The 22,433-nt window shown below is 47.7% G+C and overlaps 1 protein-coding gene across 2 annotated transcripts in view; it reads left to right on the forward strand.

The window, feature by feature from the left end:
* Positions 1-22,433, forward strand: part of LDLRAD3 (low density lipoprotein receptor class A domain containing 3) — a 256,308-nt gene that overhangs the window by 74,478 nt on the left and 159,397 nt on the right. For both annotated transcript variants that reach the window (XM_033860472.2, XM_073808777.1), the window contains exon 2: positions 2,972-3,118. In XM_033860472.2, the coding sequence (XP_033716363.1) occupies positions 2,972-3,118 (147 nt within the window). The remainder of the gene's footprint in view (positions 1-2,971; positions 3,119-22,433) is intronic.

A 22,433-nucleotide genomic window follows, 5' to 3' on the forward strand; every position in this document is an offset into this window, starting at 1 on the left:
TGGATTGGATGGTGTCAGTTTAGTGAGGCACCTTGGATGGGTTTGAGGAAGATCTTTGAAGACAGAGTCAACATGATTTAACCTCTCTTTGCCTTGGTTTCTCCTCATACTCTCGAGTCTGCTGATACCGTCACTTCCCTAAAGCACAAGGCCCTGCGCCCCCCGTGTGGGTGATGGAGTTGCTCCGACGTGCACAGACTGCCCCTCCGAGTTATCCTTCACCCGGCCCTGGGGAGCCGAGGTCCTGCCGGTAGGGCACTGGGAGCCCCGTGGCTGCAGGACCACCTGTGTCCAACCCACATGGTGTTTAGTCTCGGCATCGCACCCTCTCATTTATCAAGTCCCCGTGCCGCCAGCCTCTTGACTCCCAGAGCAAGCACTTTGGGATCTCGTCTGGACGGTTTTCTTGCCCCAGAAATCTGTTTATCAGAACAAGGTCTCACAGTTTCGGCGACTCTTCCAGGGGGCTTGCCTTCGAGGGGCTAGTTCTGCACAAGCAAGTGTAAGTGACTTCCGAACACATCAGAATGGCAGTTATGTTCTGGAGCCCTGAAGAGTTCCCTGCTGGCCGGGGGGAGCCCAGAGCAGTTGTTAGGAAACAGCTGGCACGTGTAGGTTTTCAGTGTTATGTATTGTGTGTCTGGCTGAGATCCACCTCCAGGCTGTCCTTCTAGACTCCTCTCCTACGAGACCCACTCTGGCATCTTGCAACTCTGCCCGGAGGTGGGGAATTGGCTTCACGACCATCTCAGGGTTGGTGGTGGCTTCCTCAAGTCGAGCCTTGAGAGGGATTCTGATATCGACAGTGGGCTCAGTGGTCAGAGTCCACTGTGATTAGTGATACCTGACCTTGGTGTAGCATTGGGGAAATAGGGGCACAGTCTTCTCGCAATTCCTAACTATCAGAGCTCTGTGTTTTTTTATTCCATACCCATCGTAGCCTGCGCTGAGCCTGCCTGCTCTGGTCTTTGCCATCTTTCTGTAGATGTGATGGGTCCTTACGTTTCATCTCTTTGTCTATCAACGTCCACTGCAAATGCCACCTCTTTCCTGTGACCTTTCTTTAGTGCCTTGAATTCTGACTTTATCTTAAGAGCACTGGGGAGCCATTCAGTGGCTTTTTAAAGCCAAGAGTGTCATGATTGATCTGCTCTTTAGAAAAAGGTCCCTCTGAGATAGACTCGAGGGGAGGCTGGGGTCACTTGTGGCAGTGATCCTGGTAAGAGATGGTGGTGATCTGGGCTGCAGTCATGGCTGTGGCAGCGGAGACTAGCATGCAGGACTTGGTGATTGGCCATCGTAGGGGGTGATTGAGTGAGGAGGGGACAAGGAAGAATTTGAGGAACCCAGTGCAGGTTTTTAGGGCAGGATGAGGCCCTCACTGTAGCTGCTCTTCTAGAATTCTTCAGTGAATTACACAAGCTCATTTTCAGTAGGGTGTTCATGTACAGTATAAATTCAGTGCAGTGGGGCAGATGGTCTATAAGGAATAGCCGTGGCACCTGGGCTGATGTGGTACCGCTTGCCTCTGGCTCTGTCTTTTCCAATTTTTTGCCCACTCGTTCCAGCTGTAAAATGTTTTTAGTGTAACCCCAGTAGAACCCTAGGCACACAACAGGGTGACTGCCCATTTCTCCTTGGGGAAGACTTCAGAGGCAGAGTAACACAGAAGTTGTATGCTAATGGGTGTGTCGGGATTTCCAGGAGACCCCATGAGTTGAAGGGTAAAAATTACAGCACATGTAAAGGATAGTGGCATGAAAGAAGATGTGATGTCAGGGGTCTAGCATGAAAGAAGGTGTGATGTCAGGGGTCTGGCATGAGATGCTTCTCTTGGCAAAGCTTGTGGAAGAGCATCGTGGGCCCTGCCCTCCCTCCTGCTGCCCCCAGGCAGGTCTGGACATCCCTCTTGGTACAGGGCACTAAAATTGTTAGTATACCCTTGTGCCTTTCCAGCCCGGAGGGAAGAGCCCTAGCTTTCATCTATGCATCTTTAACACTTAGCAGAAGTGTCTGGTCATAAATGTTCAATAAATGCTTATTGAAAACTCAGGAGGGAGCCCTGGAGGGACCGGTCTTTTATTTCTCCTTTTCCTCTAAGACTTTTATTTCCTGATGGCTCCTGATCTCCCAGCCGTTGATCACAGTAGCTCAGACGGATCAGATTGATCCAGTTCTGGCTCCCTTGACAGTCTGCCCCCGGGGTCCACTGGTGGATGAATTTAGCTCTCCTTGGCCTTCCCTGTTTGCTTTCCAGCCTAAGAGTTCGCACTTTTGGGTGAGGGCCTTGGCATTCTGTGCCTGTGTTCAGCGGAGTCGAATCTAAACCTTGGGGCTCGGTGCTAAACCTCCGGGAACACTTGGCAAGCAGTCCAGGGACCTTGGGACTCTCTTAGGGTTAAAAGGCCTGTGTTGAAGTTTTGGTCTGGCCTTTGCTCCCCGTGTGACCCCAGGCAGGTTGGTTTTTTTGGGTGATTCCTGTTTCCTAAAGTGAAATGATGTCCCCGTATTCCCGCTGACTTGGCCCAAGTGCAAGGATTCTGTGATATAGGGCCGCAGAGTCTGAGGTCTGGACGGAGTCTGCAGTCCCTGCTCCTGGGTACTGGGAGGCCTGCGCTCCCTCTGTCTTGGCACCTTCCTTTGTAGCCACTGCCCATGGCCAGAAAAGAACGTTTGGGTTTTACTACCAGGCTTTTTGACAGAGAAAGAAGAAAAGTTCGTGAACCCCTGTTGTGTGCCCAGCACCAGCGAAGGGCTTTACCTGGGGCTCTCCGTTTAGTCCTCGCAGAATCCCTGGGGGTGGAGCAGATTCTGGGTCCCTTTCACAGATGAGAAAACTGAGTCCCAGAGAGGCAATGTCACCCACCAGAAGTCTCACATACACAATCCGTGTCGAAGAAGAGTTGTGCGGTCCTGGGTTCTTGTTGCCTTGGCGGCGCCGTCTGACCTCCCTGTCCCCTGTCTCCCACAGAGAGCCAGCTGCTCCCCGGGAACAACTTCACCAACGAGTGCAACATTCCAGGCAACTTCATGTGCAGCAATGGGCGGTGTATCCCCGGCGCCTGGCAGTGCGATGGGCTGCCCGACTGCTTCGACAAGAGTGACGAGAAGGAGTGCCGTGAGTGGCCTGGCCCTTTGCTGGGGCAGGAGGAGGGTGGCGGCAGTCCTGGGGCATCAGCGAGGAGTTCTGGGTCTGACTCAGCCCTGCACACTCTGCGTGCTGCCCACGGCGGGGCCAGGGCCTCTGGGGGCAGGGCTGTCCTGCCCTCTCCACCTGTAGTTCTGTCTCAGAGCAGCGTGGTCTGTGCAGAAACAGGGGTCTTGGTGGGGTGGGAGCCACAGCTTTCGGGGAGCAGAGGACCTGTCCACCAGGCTCTACTCACCCTCCCGCTGGGAGACTCTCACTGCCTTCACTTTGCACGCGAGGATGCTGAGACTCCCAGAGGTTATGTAGCTTCAGTATCTTCTAACCAGCAAGCAGCAGACCTGGATTTGAACCCAGGGCTGCCTGACCCCAAGGTCCAGGCTGGTAAGCATCTCGCACATCCTCTACATTGTGCAGCATTCTTGAGGATGAAATAAGATTTAGCATCACGTCAAGTGTCTAGCGTGGAGTTGGTACTGACTTTGTAGTAATCTGCTTCCAAATGCCCTTTTCTTTGCCAACACCTGGACACATCTTCAAATGGGCAACACCAGGACCGGGATTCTTTCTGATCCTCTCCACCCCCTCCTTCTTCAGCCTCTTTCCCGTTTTGTACCCAAAATCCGCGTGAGATGTGAGTCAGTGGTGATCTGCGAGAAAGGAGGCACCAGGGATGTGAGTTGAGGGGCCTCCAGGAAGTGGAACGATCCTCCCTGCCCCGTAGAGGTGTGTTTCTCTTCTTTGCCAAAGTTTGGTGCTGCAGAGGGAGCTGGGCCACGGCCCGCTGGCCGGCAGGAAGTACACCGGGAGTCCTGGGCCCAGGGTCGTCCGGTGCCTGGGGACCACACAGCTGGACGATGGTTCTTGGCTGTTTCCTGGGCTTTGGGCACCAGGCCACAGGGCCTCTCGCACAGGAGAACTATGTGTTCTGGCTCTGAATCTGCCGTCTTTTTGGGAGCCAGCTGAGGAAATGAGGAGAAGATGATAATTTGAACTTTTCACATTAGCTGTTACCGGGATTTGAGGCTCAGCTTGTTGTTGCGCAGGGAAGAGCTCTGGGTTTGGGGCCCCCTCTGGAGCCAGGCCCCCTCTTCCTCGTGATGTACTCCCTCTGAGGCTGGCCCCTCTGAGATCTGTCCAGTATCCCTGCTGCCTGCCCCCGCTCTTCAGAGAAATTTTGGGAGGGGTTGGGTTGAGGGTATGTTTTTTGTGGGAAATAGTTCATTTTCTTTGTTGCTTGTGATTTCTTCTGAATCGACTATTATACATAATGCATTTTTATTTTTGCAGAATTAGAAAAGAGTATTATGTCTATTGCAGCTTTTTCTGTTTCTAGCCTGGCTTCAAAATTGCTAGAAATTGAGTGTTTGTAATTTGAGTTTCAAATGAGATAGTATGCGTGAGCGCTATAATCTGTCCAGTTCTGAGCATTATTAAACACTCTGAATGTGTGGAATGATCATTTTTGGAATATGGTGTGTATTGGAACTCCAGTAAATGCAGATTGTCTTTAGCTGAGCTGGGAATGTTCAGAACGGGACACGTTTGTGACAGAATACAGGATCGGAAGTTGAGACCTAAGTTACATCCCCAGCTTTGTCAATTTCGACTGTGTGATTATTAAAGTTCTCTGTGATAAGCTGTGTCCTGTGCCAGTCCAGTTCCATGATTTCAGAATTCATGCGTAAACGGGAAGAGTTGGTGGAAAGAGAAATTTTAAAAAAAAAGAAAAGAAAAGAAAAGATAGTGTGGGCAGCTGCCTGGTGCAGTTTGGTTTGGTTTGGAACAGGCTCGCCTTGGCTATTCTCCGTTAATTTTTTTCTCCTCATTACCGACGCGTCACCCCCAAGTGTAGTAGAGACTTGATTGGCATTTATTTAGTCTTTTGATCAAAACATAATTTGAAAAACCATACACATAAACACATGCATTCGAAAAACCTTTCCTCTGTTGCCCTTCTTTTCTCCTTTGGTCTTTAAATTCTAAAAACAGAAGAACACTAGAAAGTTTAGACAACAGAGGGAAGGAAAAGAAGTCCTTTTTCTAAGACAAAGTTTCCTTGCATTTCAGATTTCTTACATATTCCCTTCCCAGTCTAGGACCTGCGGGTTGAGCCCTGGAGAAGGACTGTGTCCAAATCCCAGCCCTCCCTTCCATCCCTCTCCCCCAGCGCTGTGTGATCTTAGAAAAGTTACCAGAATGGTCTAAAACTTAGCCATTGGAAGGATTAAATGAGAATTAATTCCTTAACCTTCTGCTGCCTCAATTCCCTCCTCTCCAAAATGAGAATAATCAGCCTTCTAAGTGACATTGTTGTGACGTTTTAATGCATGTTAAGCACACAGCACAATGCCTGGGTATAGTCAGTGACTTGTAAACGGTAACTGTTATCGGTCAGTCCACACAAAGTATATTCATTGTCATGGGGACGCGTGATTGAGTAACCTGCTTTTTCTACTTCAATGTAGAGGCCCTTTGCCACGTTACCATATATGTAGCAACGATAATTGGTGTTTTGTGAGGTTACCTACTGTTCCATCCAGTAGATGCACTGCAGCCTAATTATTCCCCTCTTGTCGGGTGTTTGAGTCTCTTTTGCTTTTTTACTTCTGCTGATCAAAATGTTTAGGGTCGACAGCAATCCCACTACTGGGCATATACCCTGAGAAAACCATAATTCAAAAAGAGTCATGTACCACAATGTTCATTGCAGCTCTATGTACAATAGCCAGGACATGGAAGCAACCTAAGTGTCCATCGACAGATGAATGGATAAAGATGTGGCACATGTATACAATGGAATATTACTCAGCCACAAAAAGAAATGAAATTGAGTTATTTGTAGTGAGGTGGATGGACCTAGAGTCTATCATACAGAGTGAAGTAAATCAGAAAGAGAAAAACAAATACCATATGCTAATGCATATAAATGGAATCTAAAAAGAAAAAAAAAGGTTCTGAAGAACCTAGGGGCAGGACAGGAATAAAGACACAGACGTAGAGAATGGACTTGAGGACATGGGGAGGGGGAAGGGTAAGCTGGGACGAAGTGAGAGAGTGGCATGGACATACATACACTACCAAATGTAAAATAGGTAGCTAGTGGGAAGCAGCCACAAAGCACAGGGAGATCAGCTCGGTACTTTGTGACCACCTAGAGGGGTGGGATAGGGAAGGTGGGAGGGAGACGCAAGAGGGAGGAGATGTGGGGATATATGTATATATAGCTGACTCACTTTGTTATAAAGCAGAAACTAACACACCATTGTAAAAAAATTATACTCCAATAAAGATGTTAAAAATTAAAAAAATTTTTTTTAGTAAATAAATAAAATGAGAGAGTTGAATAAAACAAACAAACAAAAACAATGTTTAGGGTCGATTAAGGAACTTATGCATGCCTGGAGGGTAGAAATACAGGATGGTTTCAGCCAGAGCCAGGCTGGGCTGGGCTGAGGTCTCCAGGGTAGGTACCATCTAGTCCATCCTTGCGACGGCTCCCTGAGAGTTGTCCATTTAGAATTTGTGCCGCTTCCTTCTGTGTCTCGTTCAGAAGTTACAGAGCTCTTTCACTGATTCTTTGGAACAACTTGGTACTTACAGGAAGGAGAGAGAAGGCGGCTGATACTCTCACTTGGTAGAGGTGATTGCCTCAAAAGCCTACGACATAGCTTTGGCATTTAGAAAAGAATACACCTAACCAAGGAGAAGTCTTGCCCTTGCCGAAGGGTGAGAGAAGGGCCTGGAGAAGTGTGTCTTGGAGGGATACGGGGCAGAGAGCAGCTATTCTGTATCCACGGCAGAGGAAAGATTTTCGTGAGACAGGAAGAAACTTTTTTATTATAAAGGTAATAAAATGTTATGTTGTAAAAATCGGGGGAACAGGGAAGGAGAAAAACAGAATCCCACATAGAGTCTGTACGCTTCCAGACCCCCCGTGAGCATCTTACAAGTTTACATTCAGGCTTTTCTCAGTTGTAATCACCATAGGTATACGATTTTATATTTTAATTTTTTTCCCAGGTAACATTTCAACATATTAACATTTTTCTATGTTTTTTTCCCCATATTTCCCTATCACTTTTAACGCTTAAGTGGCCCATTCACTTGGTGAATAAATATAGTTTATTTACTTATTATTTGGTATTTATGTTGTTTCCAGTTTTTCACTGTTAGAAATAGTGCTTACGGTTGTGAAATGAGGGTAGATATGACTTTCCCCCTGTTTCGAGAAATGGTCTTCAGCTCGATTCTCAGAAATGCCATGACCAGGTTGAAGGACAGGAGCCTTTTCTGCCTCTTGCCCACTTGTTCTGCTACTGGTTTGCATCAGCTTTTGCTCACGGGCAACATGTGAGACGTCTGGCTTTGTTTTAGTCTTGGCAGCATTGGGAAACACCTTTTTAAAAAAATCGGTTTTCTGGTTCGTTTAATAGTTGAAAACAGTTACATATTTTAATTTTCATATTTTAAGTTATCTAAAGAGGTTGAATGTTTTTCCCAACCCCCTATGGACTAGTATTTCCGACCTTGTGAAATATCTATTAATGGACTAGAATAAATTTCCAATTGGGTGGAGTCATTAGATTTTCCACCTTAGAGTTTTGAGAGTAGGGGCTCCTTTGGGGATAGTCTGAGTGTATTTCTGTTCTTGGTTAGTGGAATGCCCTAAGTGATCGTTTTAGCCAAATAACTTTTTGTTATAATAAAGGAATAAGGATATGTTTTAGAAAAGCATACAAGTTCCATGGAAGCCCTGCTTATGGCAAGAGCAATGACATGCCGTTACTTGAGCTTCTCGTGGGCTGCACTGTCCCAGGCACTTTACATTATAGTAACTCACGGATTGTCACGAGCCTTATGAGAAAGGGACTGTTATTATCTCCAGATGAGGAAACTGAGCCACAGAGAGATGATGCAGACCCTGTCAGCTGTCCCAGCGTGTAAGTCCTCATAACCTTCCTCCATCAGAGACCACCGGTGGGTTCACTCAGTCTTTTTGTACATGGGTCTCTGTTATTCTGCTGAACAGGATCGTACTGTATGTTATCACTACTGATCTGATTTTTTTAAAAATTAAGAAACGTCGAAAATGTTTTTCTGTGTACGGGCATACCTTGGAGATACCGTGGTTTCACTTCTAGACCACCACAATAACGCGAGTCACACAAATTTTTTGGTTTCCCAGTGCATATGAAAGTTGTGTTTACACTATACTGTAGTCTATTAAGTATGCAATAGAATTATGTCTAAAAACTAATGTACATACGTTAATTAAAAAATGCTTTCTTGCTTAAAAATGCTAACCATCATCTGAGGCTTCAGCGAATTGCAATCTTTTTCCTGGTGGAGGGTCTTGCCTCGGTATTGATGGCTGCTGACCGGTCACGGTGGTAGTTGCCGAAGGGTGGCATGGCTGTGGGAATTTCTTAAAATGTTACTTAAAAGTGAAGTTTGCTGCATTGATTGACTCTTTCATGAATGATTTCTCTGTGGCGGCAATGCTGTCTTTGATAGCATTTTAGCCACAGAACTTCTTTTAAAAGTGGAGTCAGTCCTCTCAAACCTGCTGCTGCTTCTTATCAACTAAGTTTATGTAACGTTCTAAATCCTTTGTCATCATTTCAACAATCTTCACAGCATCTTCACCAGGAGTAGATTCCATCTCGAGAAACCACTTTCTTTGCTTGTCCATAAGAAATAACTCTCCTCATCCATTACAGTTTTATCATGAGATTGCAGCAATTCAGTCATATCTTCAGGCTCCACTTCTAGTTCTAGGTCTCTTGTTGTTTCCACCACATCTGCAGTTACTTCCTCCACTGAAGTCTTGAACCCCTCAAAGTCTTCTGTGAGGGTTGGAATCAACTTCTTCCAAACTCCTGTGAATGTTGATATTTTGACCTCTTCCCATGAATCACGAATGTTCTTAATAGCATCTAGAATGGTGAGTCCTTCCAGAAGTTTTTCAATTTACTTCGCCCAGATCCATCAGAGGGATCACTACCTTTGGCAGCTATAGCCTTATGAAATGTATTTCTTAAAAAATAAGACTTGAAAGTCAAAATTACTCCTTGATCCATGGGCTGCAGAATGGATGAGGTGTTAGCAGTCATGAAAACAGCATGAATCTCACTGTACATCTCCATCAGAGCTCTTGGGTGACCACGTGCATTGTCAGAGAGCAGTAATATTTTGAAAGGAATCTTTACTTCTGAGCAGTAGCACTCAAGAGGGGGTTTAAAATATTCAGTAAACCATGTTGTCAACAGATGTGCTGTCATCCTGGCTTTGTTGTTCCATATAGAGCACAGGCAGTATAGATTTAGCATCATTCTTAAGGGCCTTAGAATTTTTAATGGTAAATGAGCATTGGCCTGAACTTAAAATCACCAGCTCTTTTAGCCTCCTAACAAGAGAGTCAGCCTGTCCTTTGAAGTTTTGAAGCCAGGCATTGACTTCTCCTCTCCAGCTATGAAAGTCCTAAATGGCATCTTCTCCCTATATATTGCTGTTTTGTCTACATTGAAAATTTATAGTCACCTTTATTAATTATCTGAGCTAGAGCCTCTGGATAACTTGCTACAGCTTCTACATCATCACTTGCTGCTTCACCCTGCACTTTTATGTTCTTTCCTTAAACCTCATGAACCAACCTCTGCTGGCTTCAAACATTCCTCTGCAGCTTCCTCACCTCTCTCAGCCTTCACAGAATTGAAGAGTTAGGGCCTCGCTCTGGATCGGGCTTTGGCTTAAGGGAATGTTGTGGCTGGTTTGATCTATCCAGACTACTCAAACTTTCTTCCTATCAGCAATAAGGCTGTTTTGCTTTCTTATCATTTGTGTGTTCACTGGAGCAGCACTTTTAATTTCCTTCAAGAACTTTTCATTTGCATCTACAGCTTGACTGCTTGTTCAGCACTAGAGGCCTAGCTTTTGGCCTGTCTTGGCTTTCAACATGCCTTCCTCCCTAAGCGTAATCATCATTTCTAGTTTTTTATTAAAGTGAGAGACTTGTGACTCTTCCTTTCAATTGAACACTTAGAGGTCATTATAGGGTTATTATTTGGCCTAATTTTAATATTGTGTCTCAGGGAATAGGGAAGCCTGGGGTGAGGGAGAGAGCTGGGGGAATGGCCAGTTGGTTGATGGAGCAGTCAGAACACACACAACATTCATCAATTAAGTTCACCATCTTATATGGGTAGGGTTCGTGGAGCCCCAAAACAATGACAATAGTAACATCAAAGATCACTGATCACAGATCACCATAACAAATATAATAATAGGGAAAACATGTGAAATATTGTAATAATTACCAACATGTGACACAGAGACACAAAGTGAACAAATGCTGTTGGAAAAATGGCTTGACACAGGGTTGCCACAAGCCTTCAATTTGTAAAAAACTCAGTACCTGCAAAGTGCGATCAAGTGAAATGCAATAATACGAGGTATACCTGGAAATGATTTCTAAAGTGGCTCTTAGTCCTGTGAATCTCTGAAAGAAGAGACTGTACTTTATTACTGCCCCTTGCTGTAATAATAAAGCGGCAATCCAAATTTCTAGAACATACATGTGACCTGGAATCAAGAGCCTTAAATCTCCTGCCAGCTTTGTGTTGGATTGCAGCTGCCATCTCGCTGTGGTCTAACCAAATGGGGGAGGGATCTTGGAGGGTTGAGATCCGTGTTACAAGGTGGTTCGTTTTCTTCTTTGAAAAATTACATTGATCGCTATTTTTGTTTTTGTTTTGTTTTTGCGGTACGCGGGCCCCTCACTGTTGTGGCCTCTCCCGCTGTGGGGCACAGGCTCTGGACGCGCAGGCCCAGCGGCCATGGCTCACGGGCCCAGCCGCTCCGCGGCATGTGGGATCTTCCCGGACTGGGGCATGAACCTGTGTCCCCTGCATCGGCAGGCGGACTCTCAGCCACTGCGCCACCAGGGAAGCCCTTGATCACTATTTTTGAGGCATGTACAGACTTTTAAAGTCCCAGGCCCTTTATATGTGTGTGTGTGTGTGTGTGTGTGTGTGTGTGTGTGTGTGTGTGTGTGTGTGTTGGCGGGGCTGGGGCTGGGGATAAATCCAAGAATCTTGTCAAATGATAAAATTTTAATGAATCTCCAAATCCAGAGGCATAGAAAAATAGGTGGAAAAATGGAATTTGCTTTTAGTGTTCCCAGCCATTTCTTGAGCATGGCTTTTAATTGCACCAGTGTGATGGCAGAAATCCAGGAGATTGGGCTGAGAGGGCAAGTTTGAAATAATGATCACCAAGGAATGTAAGGGGAGGAAAGCCCAGCCAGAAACTCTTCCTTTCCTTTTTATGGTCTTCATCGTAGGCCTCTAGGTGGCGCCACATATAATGTTTTCTTTTAAACCTGGTGTTTCAGGGCAAGCAGAGATGAGGGGAAATAACTGGATTCTGCGTTATTCTTCTCATCAAACTTTAGCAGTAATTCAGCGATTTCACCAAGGCACCTACTGCTTGGCTCACATGCAAAATGCCCCAGGAAATCAGGCAGTTTCCATGGGGTGGGTACAGTTTGCTTCTTTCTCTCTCAGGCTGCTCTGTCTTTTCTCAGAGAACAGGGTGTGAGAGCTGACATGCTGTGACCTGGGAAAGCAGCCTGTCAATGAGCTGGGGGATGCAACTACGGTGGGATCTAATCCTCCCCTGCTGCTGTGTAAGAAGCAAAACTGGCACAACGCTATCATTATGGGTTGAATTGTGTCCCCAGCCCCCAAATTCATATGTTGAAGTCCTAACCCCAGTACCTCAGAATGTGACCTTGCCGTAAAAAGGAATGAAAATTTGCCATTTGCACCAACAGGGACAGACTTGGAATGCATTATGCTAAGTGAAATAAGTCAGACAGAGAAAGACAAATACTGTATGATATCACTTATATGAGGAATCTAAAAAATACAACAAACTAGTGAATGTAACCAAAAAAAAGCAGACTCAGAGATATGGAGAACAAACTAGAGATTACTGTGGGTAGGGGGGAGGGGCAGCGTAAGAGTAGGGGATTAAGAGGTACAAGCTATTAGGTATAAAATAAGCTATAAGAATATATTGTACAACACGGGGAATGTAGCGAATATTTTCTAATAACTATAAATGGAATATAACCTTTAAAAATTGTGAATCACTGTATTGTACACCTGTAACTTTTATAATACTGTATATCGACTATACAATTAAAAACGTTAAAAATTAAGATAGCATGAAAAAACAAAAAATGTGACCTTATTTGGAGATAAGGCCTTTATAAAAGTAATCAGGTTAAAATGAGGTCACTAGAGTGAACCATATCCAATATGCCCTTACAGGAAGGGGGAATTTGGACACCGAGATCCATCCAGGGGGAAGACGATGGGAAGACAGAGAGAGAGGATGGCCATTTGCAAGCCAAGGAGAGAGGCCAGGAACAGATCCTTCTTCAGCCCTGAGAAGGAACCAGCCCTACTGACATTATGATTTAAGGCTTCTGGCCTCCAGAGCTGGGAGACAGTACATTTCTGTTGTACCACAAAGTCGTGGCACTTTGTTACAACACCCCTAGCAAAACTAACCCAGCCATCTACCCATCTCTTATTTTTTAAAAAATTGTTACGTAATGAGTGAGTGACAGCTGTCCCACAGCTGTGTAACAGGATGAGGTTCACAGGCATCCTGCTTCTATTTTTTTTCTTTAACAGTTTGAAAGTAAGAATCTTACCGTTACAGGTTGAATTATGTCTCCTCCAAGGACATGTTGTCGCCCTAACCCCCAGTATCTCCAAACGTGACCTTATTTGGAACTGGGATGTTGCGGTTGTGATTAGCTAAGATGAGGTCCCACTGAAGTCGGGTGGGCCCTTAATCCAATGTGACTGGTGTTCTTATAAGAAGCAGTGTGAGGATGTGAGGGAAGAAGGCCATGTGACAACAGAGGCAGAGATGGGAGTGATGCAGCCAGAAGGCAAGGAATCCCAAGAATCGACAGCTGCCCCCAGGAGCTAAGAAGAGGCAGGGAAAGAGTCTACCCCGAATCTCAGAGGGAGCATGGCCCTGCTGACACCTTGATTGCAGTCTTCTGGCCTCCAGAAACACGAGAGAATAAATTTCTGTTGCTTAGAGCCACTCAGTTTGTGGTACTTTGTTACGGCAGCCCGAGGCATCTAATACACATACTTCCAAGGGATAATTCAATCGATTTGGGCTTTTGTGGGCTGGCCCAGCCCAGTAGGTGTGGGCTTTCTTTTATCAACCTCCCCGCTGGGAGAGGTGGGTGGAGCCTGGCAAGCCATTGTTAAATGCTGAATTTCAAAAGCCTTCTGAAGACGCCGAGCTTCAGAAAACGGGGGTCTAGAGAATATCACTGTGGTTTAACACTCTGTCCATTAAATGCTTCAGAATGAAAGTTCACATTCCTTCCCAGCACTTGTGGTGAGGAAGGAATCCAAGACCTGTGTGTGTTAATGTTGTTCTTTTCTAACTTAGTCATTTTCTTTGTGTAGTTGTTTTTAAACATCTCAGATAATTCCAGGCATGGCCCCCACTTCACTTAGTTTCTTTCATCTCAAATTTGAGGGGCTTTGGGGGCCAGCCTCCATTTATGACCTCTGAGGCTCTGGGCACCAACTTACCTACCTCTACACCAATTTCCTCATCTGTAAAATGGGGATCATAACAGTACCTACTTCAGGGGGTGATAGTTAAAAACATTTAATAGGCGGTATGTCCAGGTGGTAATGCAAGTTAGAAATAGGGTGTAGATCAGCTCTGCTGACCGCAGGGCATTGCTGTCAGTCTTAAATCAGTTAATGTATGTGAGGCTCGGAGCTGGGGTGCCTGGCCTGGGTTAAGCATTCAGTAAGTGCTAACTGATACTGTTCCCTCAAAAGTGCCGGTGACATTATCCTCAAACCCAAGTCTGCAGTGACATTCCTGGTCCTGCAGTGCTAGACGTCCAGGCCATCCCTTGCACACCCCCCCTCTTCCTGCTCTCTCTTGGAAAGCTTAAGCCTTAGAAACCCCTTCCTTTGCTGGGTCAATATCTTCTTTTCACTCCAGAGAGTCTTGAACACACAGTCATGAGCTCTTATGAAATTCTCTTTAGCTTAGAGCTCCAGGGAGGCAGCCAGACACACAGAAGCCGCTGTATGAGGGAAGGAAACAAATACTTGAGGGCCTTGGGTGAGCCGGGCAGGCCCTTAGGGTCACAGGGAGGGGGGTTTGGAAGTAGCTCTCCTGCGTTCAGCTGGGAACCTGTGTCTTCACAGCCCTGCACTTGTCCCCCACCCACCAGAGTGTTCCCAGCTCTGCCCTAGTCCCACACAGTTAAGCACCTAAGTGGATTTTGATGACAGCATTTTGCTGCATCGCTTCAACAGTCTTCTGAAGTCTCTGCCTTCACTCTGTCGGCCTGAAACCCGCACTGCCCCCTGCAGCCTCCAAGGTCTAGGACTCGTAGAAGTCACAGCCTTCCAGGTCCTCTCCCCGCTCCCAGATGTGCGTTTTGTGCCCTGTGCCAATGGTGCAGTCCAGATGTTGGGATCCAGATGTATAAATTCCGGTAGTCTCCTGACAGCTACGTAGGGACAATTTCTGGCTTGTCGGGCTATGCCTGACCTTAACACGAATGTGACCATATGCTCACTTTTCTAAAAGGACCCTGGCCGCTGTTTGAAGATGCCAGCAATTTTACACTAGGTGGAGAAATACGAAGTGCTCCGAAACTCTCTGGGTATATCAGTTGCCTGGGGCTGCTCTAACAAAATACTGCAAAGCGATGGCTTAAAAGAACTGAAATATATTCTCCCCCAGGTCTGGAAGCTGGACATGCAGAATCAAGGTGTCCACAGGGCCGTGCTCTCTCCGAAGGCTCTAGGGTACAGTCCTTCCGTGCTTCGTTGCCGGCATTCCTTGGCATCTTTGACTTGTAGAATCAACAGTCCAGTCTCTGCCTCCGTCATCACCTGGAGTCCACCCTATGCATGTGTCTCTGTGTCCAAATTTCCCTCTTCTTAAAAGGATACCCATCGTTGACTTAGGATCCATTTTCATCCAGCATGACCTCATCTTAACTTGATTATATATATGCACTATTTCTAAATAAGGTTCCATTCTCAAGTTCCAGGACACTAATAACCTGCCACACCAGGCGCATTAATTTTTTTAATATAAATTTATTTATTTATTTACTTATGGCTGAGTTAGATCTTTTGCTGCACGTGGGCTTTCTCTAGTTGCGGCGAGTGGAGGCTACTCTTTGTTGTGGTGCACGGGCTTCTCATTGCGGTGGCTTCTCTTGTTGCAGAGCATGGGCTCTAGGCGAGTGGGCTTCACTAGTTGTGGCACATGGCCTCAGTAGTTGTGGCTCGCGGGCTCTAGAGCACAGGCTCAGTAGTTGTGGCGCACGGGCTTAGTTGCTTCGCGGCATGTGGGATCTTCCCGGACCAGGGCTCGAACCCGTGTCCCCTGCATTGACAGGCGGATCCTTAACCACTGCGCCACCAGGGAAGCCCTGGGTGCATTATTGACAAAGTAGAGTGTGCAGTGGCCAGCGCCACCCAGGACCAGGCCTGCACAGTCAGCTCCCTTGGATGTCCCTGTACTGGATGTGTTCTCACTGCATCCACTCGGGGTAATTTGGTGTTATTGTTCTACTCCTGCCTTTATAGCCGGTGGTCATGGAACAGGACCAGGTGTGTCAATAGAACAGGACTAGTTGAAAGCCTGGAGAGAGTGCTTTATATGAGAAAATAAATAAATATATTCTTTTAAAGTCAGTTCTAAAAGTAGTCTTACTTCTGTGACCTGGCGCCTTGACTTGGCTGCTTCCATGATAGGAAAAGAAAGTACTCTGAACGCTAGTTAGTGTGTATGGCAGCGGGTGAAAGTCCTGTGCCTTTAAAAGCCACAGGGGTGGGATGTGCTGCAACTAAATTGATACCTGTAGCTCTCTGCCTTCCAGGGCACCTGGGATTGGGCTACAGACTGGGCTGTCGACAGCTTTTTTGTCCTGCACAAAGACATGAAAAACATGAATTCGTTTCTAAATCGGAAGCTTGCACATAAAATTGGGATTATCAGGTTTGCTTGGAAAATTAGATTGTAGTGTTCGGATGCTCTGCACTCAGAGAACCTTGTTTCCACCCTGAGTCTATCGTGCATTTCACCATCTTGCTCATTCGAAGGGCTTCAGTGTTTCTTTAATTCTAAGACACACATCTTTTTACATTTTCAGGTCTCTGAAAGTGAGATGCCTCTTACAATCGATGGGATAAGAAAACGTGTGTCCTGGTTTAATTGGAGAGTTTTTTCTTTCTCCGTTGTATGTAAATTAGTGGCATCCCTTACAATTGGTGGTGTCTTAGAGTCAGTGAAATTGAATTCATTTTCTCTGATGGTCAGCATAGGGCGTTCCAGCCAAAGGTCCTGACATTTCCAAACAGATAGACATACCGCGTGTGTCTGTTTTCCTTGGGGTGCTCGCTGCGCTTCGGGACAGGAGGCAGCGTGCAGAGCGGGAGGGGTTGGCTCTGGGGCCACAGGGCCTGGGTTGAATCCTAGCTCTGTCACGTGTGAACTGTGGGCCCTGGGCAAGGTACTTAGCCTCAGTTTCCTTAAATCCCGGGGAATTTTTATGAGGATTAAATGAACTAAAACCTTGAAAACTCTTCAAACTGCTGCTGGCACCAAGCACGTGCTCAGTAAACAGTAGCTGTGCTCTTACTGGCAGCGTGGAGTCTTTAGATCTCAGCTCTGCCGCTGGCTATCCACTTCCCTGCGGGAGCCTTAGTTTCTTCATCTGCGAAATGGGAGCAGGTCTGGAAAGGGGGGTATGAGAGTCAGATGTTCGAGTGCTGTCTGGCGCATAGCAGGCACTTAATAAAATACGCTTTCCCATCTTCTCCCTTCCCCAGTGATGCGTATTCCCTGAAAGGGAGAGTCTCCAGGGTTGCCAGAGAATTTTTGATCCAGGCTCCCTCGGGCTCCCACAGTCATCAAAGATGTGCTGGAAGATGCTCGCTACATTCTACTTTCCAGCAGGTTCTCTAAACTAAGGAAGGTGGACCGTTCTGTTTCAGAAATACTGGGAATATTCAGGACGGCAGCACACTAGTCAAAGTGATCAAGTCCCCTTCCCTGGACGATTTTCAGGAGACAGAACCCAGGGACCCCGTGACGCCCTGTTTTAAGGGATGTGCTGTGCAGCAGCCTAGGGTGGAGGAGCCCCGTGCCATCTCATGTCCCCATCGCCCCCACCAGAAGGCAAGAGGAATCAGACTCTCTACCAGAGGTCCCGGTTCCCCTTCCCTTGGAGCTCGGACAGGAGACCCCAGACTCTCTGTTTGGGGGATGTTAAGGCAGGTCTGTTGAGGCAAGGCACCCTGCAGCCTAGAGAAAAACTGGGAGGAGTGTGTCCAATTTAGTATCTTCCTAGAGGGGAGAGGAACTTTTTCGTTTTCTGAAGTCACCAAGGCTCCCAGTTCTTAGAAAGTTTTGTTTTATTATTTAGTTACGGCTCCCCCTCTCACATTCCTGCCAGTGTCGTTCTAATCCTATTCTGGTGGGGACAGGGCGACTCGAATGGCGTCTCCCAGAGGCCCCACCAAGCCCTATCTGGCTTCCTCAGTCCCTCCCAGGTGATGGCCGCTGCTGCTTGGGACCTGCCACTGCTTTCTTGGAAACCACCAATCTAAATACCAATACAGTCACCAGCTGAGAAGTTAGTGGCATGCAGTCATCCTGACGTCTTCTTTCAAATCAACTCTTTCGCACAAACATCAGCCTCACTCTGTCTCGCCAGTCCTCCCTGCCACTTCCAGAGAACTGTTACTACCAGTGCTGTGTGCTGCCTTTTCTCCGCCTGCAAAAAGGGGAGAATCTCAGTGAAGCGCCCTGAGCTGGGAGGGTTCATGTTCCTGTGTCACTGCAACGCATGTGGCCAGGTTGCCTGGGCCCCGATATTCTGGTGGTGCTCTCGTTGCCAGGACTTGGCTGGAGCGGCAAGATGTCGTCAGTGGTAACAGGCTCCATAATTGCTAATAAAATTTAAATGGCTGCAAAATCACAGAACATCAAAAACATTTTTTTTCCTGGCACATCCAGACAAATCTTGCTGATCCAAGTGAGGCTGTGACTGGGCAGTCTTTTTATTTTTGTTTTTTTATGCAGACTTGCACTTTCATCTGCGATAAAGCTACTTTGCAATTGCCTAATGGCTTTTTCAAAAATTCAGAGACAGATGAGAAAGTGATAATTAAAAGAGGAGGATATGGTGCGTTCATATAATTCAAACACCTGACCGGAGTGGTTTGTTTAGTAGTAACACTGCGGTTTAGAGTGGGAGGAGAAGGGGGCGGAAGAGAATCTTTGAGGTCGGAAGGTAACTGTATACCCCTCTTAAAAAAGCACTTCAGGAACTCGTGGCTTTTGACATGGTTACTACCATGTCCTTTGTTAAGACCCCTGCAAGAGGAATCCCATAAAATGTAAGGAATGTCTTTGGGCTACAAAGGCTGTCGGGTTTTCCACGCTGAGTGATTGGAAGAGAGGGAACTAAAATGGGTTACAGGCAGTTGTTCCTTTCCCACAGCATGGAAAAGCTTCAGGTTAATTCCACATTAGGATACAGTCTGACTCCTTTGGAAAGGCGTAGTCTGCATGTACCTGGGTTGTTTTTTTCTATCATCGTGCCCTTCATTTTGGGGGGATGGGGGCGTGGTGGCAGGTAATCGGTGTCTCCGATTTTCAATGCGATTTAAAGGTGCATGGGCCCAAGACCACCTTGGTTCCTGCTGTCTCTTGTCGGGGGCAACGTTTGTCTGCCTCTCCAGTTCTTTTGGGACCTAGCGGTAGAGCCCGAGATCTTTACTGAACTCCTGAGCGAAGAGAAAGCGCTTTAGGGAGGGATCGGGCACTGTTGGAGGAGCGGGCGATTCTGGTGGGGAGGCCTTTGTGGTGCATTGAGAGCATCACGTATCCCAAAGAGCAGGGTGGGCAACCCGCTTGCACGGTGACTTTATGGCGGTCACCCAGCGTGATGTATTTTTTTTCTCTTGGCCGTTTGGTACCCTTCGGCCAACAAGAGGGGAGCCAGCCCGTGGCTGTGGATTTGTTCCCAGGTCTGCTCAGGCCCATCACCGTGACTCTCCACGTGTCTTCAGGCCTTTTTCTGTTGAGCTCCTGGGCACCGCCCGCTCCTTGACGTTCAATCAGACAGTCCCCCTGCTCTCAGTGCCCGGGCAGCCTGATGGGAAGCTCTGTCTGATGGCAGGGAGCAGTTGGTCCTGAGGCAGAACATGGCACGTCTCCGCCACTCGCTGTCTGACATTAAAAGCCAAACTGGGGTTGTTCCCGGTTCCCTGGAATTGAGGACACCAGCCAGTCTGATGCTGGGAAGGGGCGAGGGAGAGAAGTCACATGCCACCCACAGTCGGGGTGTGTTTCCAGGGTGCAGCAGTGACAGTGCAGGTGCTCGGATGCCCCCCTTCCCCATCAGTGCCATCACTCAGGAGCACCTTCTGAGATGGGAAGGGAGGTGAGGCACCCACTTCGGCTCCGCTTCCCCATTTAGCCTTTTCTTCACAGTGTGCTGTCATGTTGGTTCTAGTGGTGACTTGAGGAAGAACCTGGGCGGCTGCCCTGACTTTGGGGACAGGCCTGGAGTAGCAGTTGGGACCCAGGCTCTGCCACTGCATTATCCAGGCCTGCCGAGATGCAGACGCCGGGACGGGATGAGGCGTCCCTGAGATTTCCTGGGGGTGGGGGCAGGGGAAGGCAGGGAGGACAGACATGGAGGTTGGGTACTTGTGGAAGGAGAGACGAAAGGAAGGAGGAAGAGGGGGAGGAGAAGAAGGGCAGGAAGAATCTCAGCTGCAGTGCAGGCCATGAATGGTTCCACCAGGACCACAGATGTCCCGGAGCGGAAGGCACCTGTTGGCAGCGTCCCAGGCCTCGCAGGGATGGGGGGCGTCTCAGCATGCTCGCTGTGCCCGGTCGGTGGTGAGGGCAGCCCATGGCAGGCGCGGCTTTGGCCTGAGTGAGGCTGCGGGCCCAGCAGGGCAGAAGCTCCCATCATTCGTGCTCCCTGCCCCCAGAGAGCTGGTGGTGCATTTTCCTCACCTCCACGGCCACCGAGGAGCTGTGTTCGTGCATTCACGAATTCACAGACATTCATAGAGCACCTACTGTGCGCTCGGCACTTGCTGGCAGGGGCTGGGAGGGGGAGGGGGATGGTGAACAAGGACATCCCTGTCCTGGAAGAGGCCAAACGAAGACAGCTGAGGCGATGAAGCAGGGAACGGGATGTGACCCGTGCTGGGAAAGGGGTACGTCCTGGGAGCTGGGATCCCGCAGGAGGGACCCCCAGTCTCACCTGGGGCATCCACAGAGTGTTCTGAGGGAAGCTGTCATCTAAGCTGAGACTGGGAGGTGAAGGGTGAGTTAACCCAGTAAGAGGTGGAGGAACTTGCAGGGAAAAGGAAAGCCGAACAGATGAGAGACAGGGCGCTGGGTATTCAGGTCTGCCCGTGCTAATGCCTGTGCTGGTGGCGGGGAGGGCCGATTTTCAGGGGTGCCTAGAGAAGTAGGTGGTAGGCGGCAATCACGCGGGACCTTGTAAGCCAAGGGAAGGACGTGAGCTGTGTGCCTGGTGGTCAAGAGCCCGATGAGTGGGTCACATCAAGCTCTACCACTTCCTGGCTAGGCGACCCTGGGCAAGTTACTTAACCTCTCCGTACCACTTAACCTCTCAGGTGCCGCGTCTGTGAAATGGGATAGAAGTAGTTCCCTTTCATGGGGTTCTGAAGATGAGACGGCTCTCTGTAAAGCTCTTAGAAGTACCTGCCATTCAACAAGTATCAGTTGTTCCTGCCATCGCTCCATGCTTTAAAAGTCCTGGTAAAACCGTCCCCAGTGCCTGCCAGCTGTTCTCAGTCACCAGACTTATCAGAACAACATGACTAGTGCATTTGCGAAATGGATGGAGGAGAGGTTGTAGGGTTATCTCCGTGGCTTGGCAGGAAGCTGCTGCACGTAATACGGCCAAAAACAAAAACAAAAAATGAGCAAAGAAACCTCAGTGACGAAGTTTTCCTTGAGTTTTCTCTTGAACAGCAGTTGAAGGGGGCTCTAAGCTGTTCTCCACTGGAGGTCCTGGTGTCTTAGGGACAGCCCTTACCCAGCGTTTCCTAAAGTGTGTTTTGTGCGTCACGCGACTCACTGTTAATGTAGATTTGGGGACAACTCAGAACCCACTGAAGCAGGATCCCTGAGACTGAGGCCCAGGAATCTGCCTCTTACCCAGCAGCCCAGGTGAGTCTTGTACCCACGACATTTTGAGACGTTCTTGTCCTATGATTTAACTAACAGTCTCATGAAGGGAGGAGGTTCCTGAGGACAAATCTTGCACTGTCAGCCTCTTTTCCTATCAGGGGAGAAGGGATGCCCAAGCAGAGCCTCCCTCCTGAGAAGCCCAGGCAGGTAAGAAGCATCCCAGCTAGTGTGTTGGCCTCCAGCGCAGCACAGAACAGAGAGCACCCAGCAACGTGATGGTGACGTGCTGAGGGTTGGTGCTCTGCTTTGCTTTTGCGGTGCTTCCGTGCGTATTGCTTCCTAAAGAAAGCAGGTGGACGGCTAGTGCTATCCCAGCACTGCTCATGAAAGAAAAGGACTTTATCTGAGCCAGAAATGAAATTCCCAGCAAGAGGTGACCAGCATTTGGAAATCTCAACCAGAAACACCCGCGAGATTTCAATCCCCATTAACAGCGGGTGACTCTGAGAGGTGGGGTAATGGATAATTGCTCTCTTCTAACTTCTTATTTTGTACAGGAGACAGTGCATGGTGTGCTTCAGAGCACACAAGCCTGGCACAAGCCTGCCGGGGTTTGTCCTGGTTTCTCTGCATCCTGGGCAAGTTACTGAATCTCTCTGTTCCTCAGTTTCCTCATCTGTAAAATGGGGAATAATCAAATAGTATTGACCTCATAGAATTTAATTGTATTTTTACCAGTTAAGTGTTTAGACAGTGCTTGACACTTACTAAGCTCTTGAGGAGAATTAGCCATTATTAGTAATAATATCGTCATGTTTACATACATGCAACGAGAGGTTTTTAGGTGATTAAAAAAAGTGTATAAAGAGAAAGGCTGCACGGGTCATAGAAGCTTATGTGTGAAGGGTCTAGAAAGTCTGCCATAAGGACCAATAGGGATTTGTGAGGATCCAGCTCTTTGGTTTGGGGTCTCATTTTTTCATCTCTGTAGTGAAGGGTAAGACTTCCGTCA

The sequence above is a fragment of the Tursiops truncatus genome, chromosome 8 (assembly GCF_011762595.2).
Source record: "Tursiops truncatus isolate mTurTru1 chromosome 8, mTurTru1.mat.Y, whole genome shotgun sequence".
NCBI classification, from domain to species: domain Eukaryota; kingdom Metazoa; phylum Chordata; class Mammalia; order Artiodactyla; family Delphinidae; genus Tursiops; species Tursiops truncatus.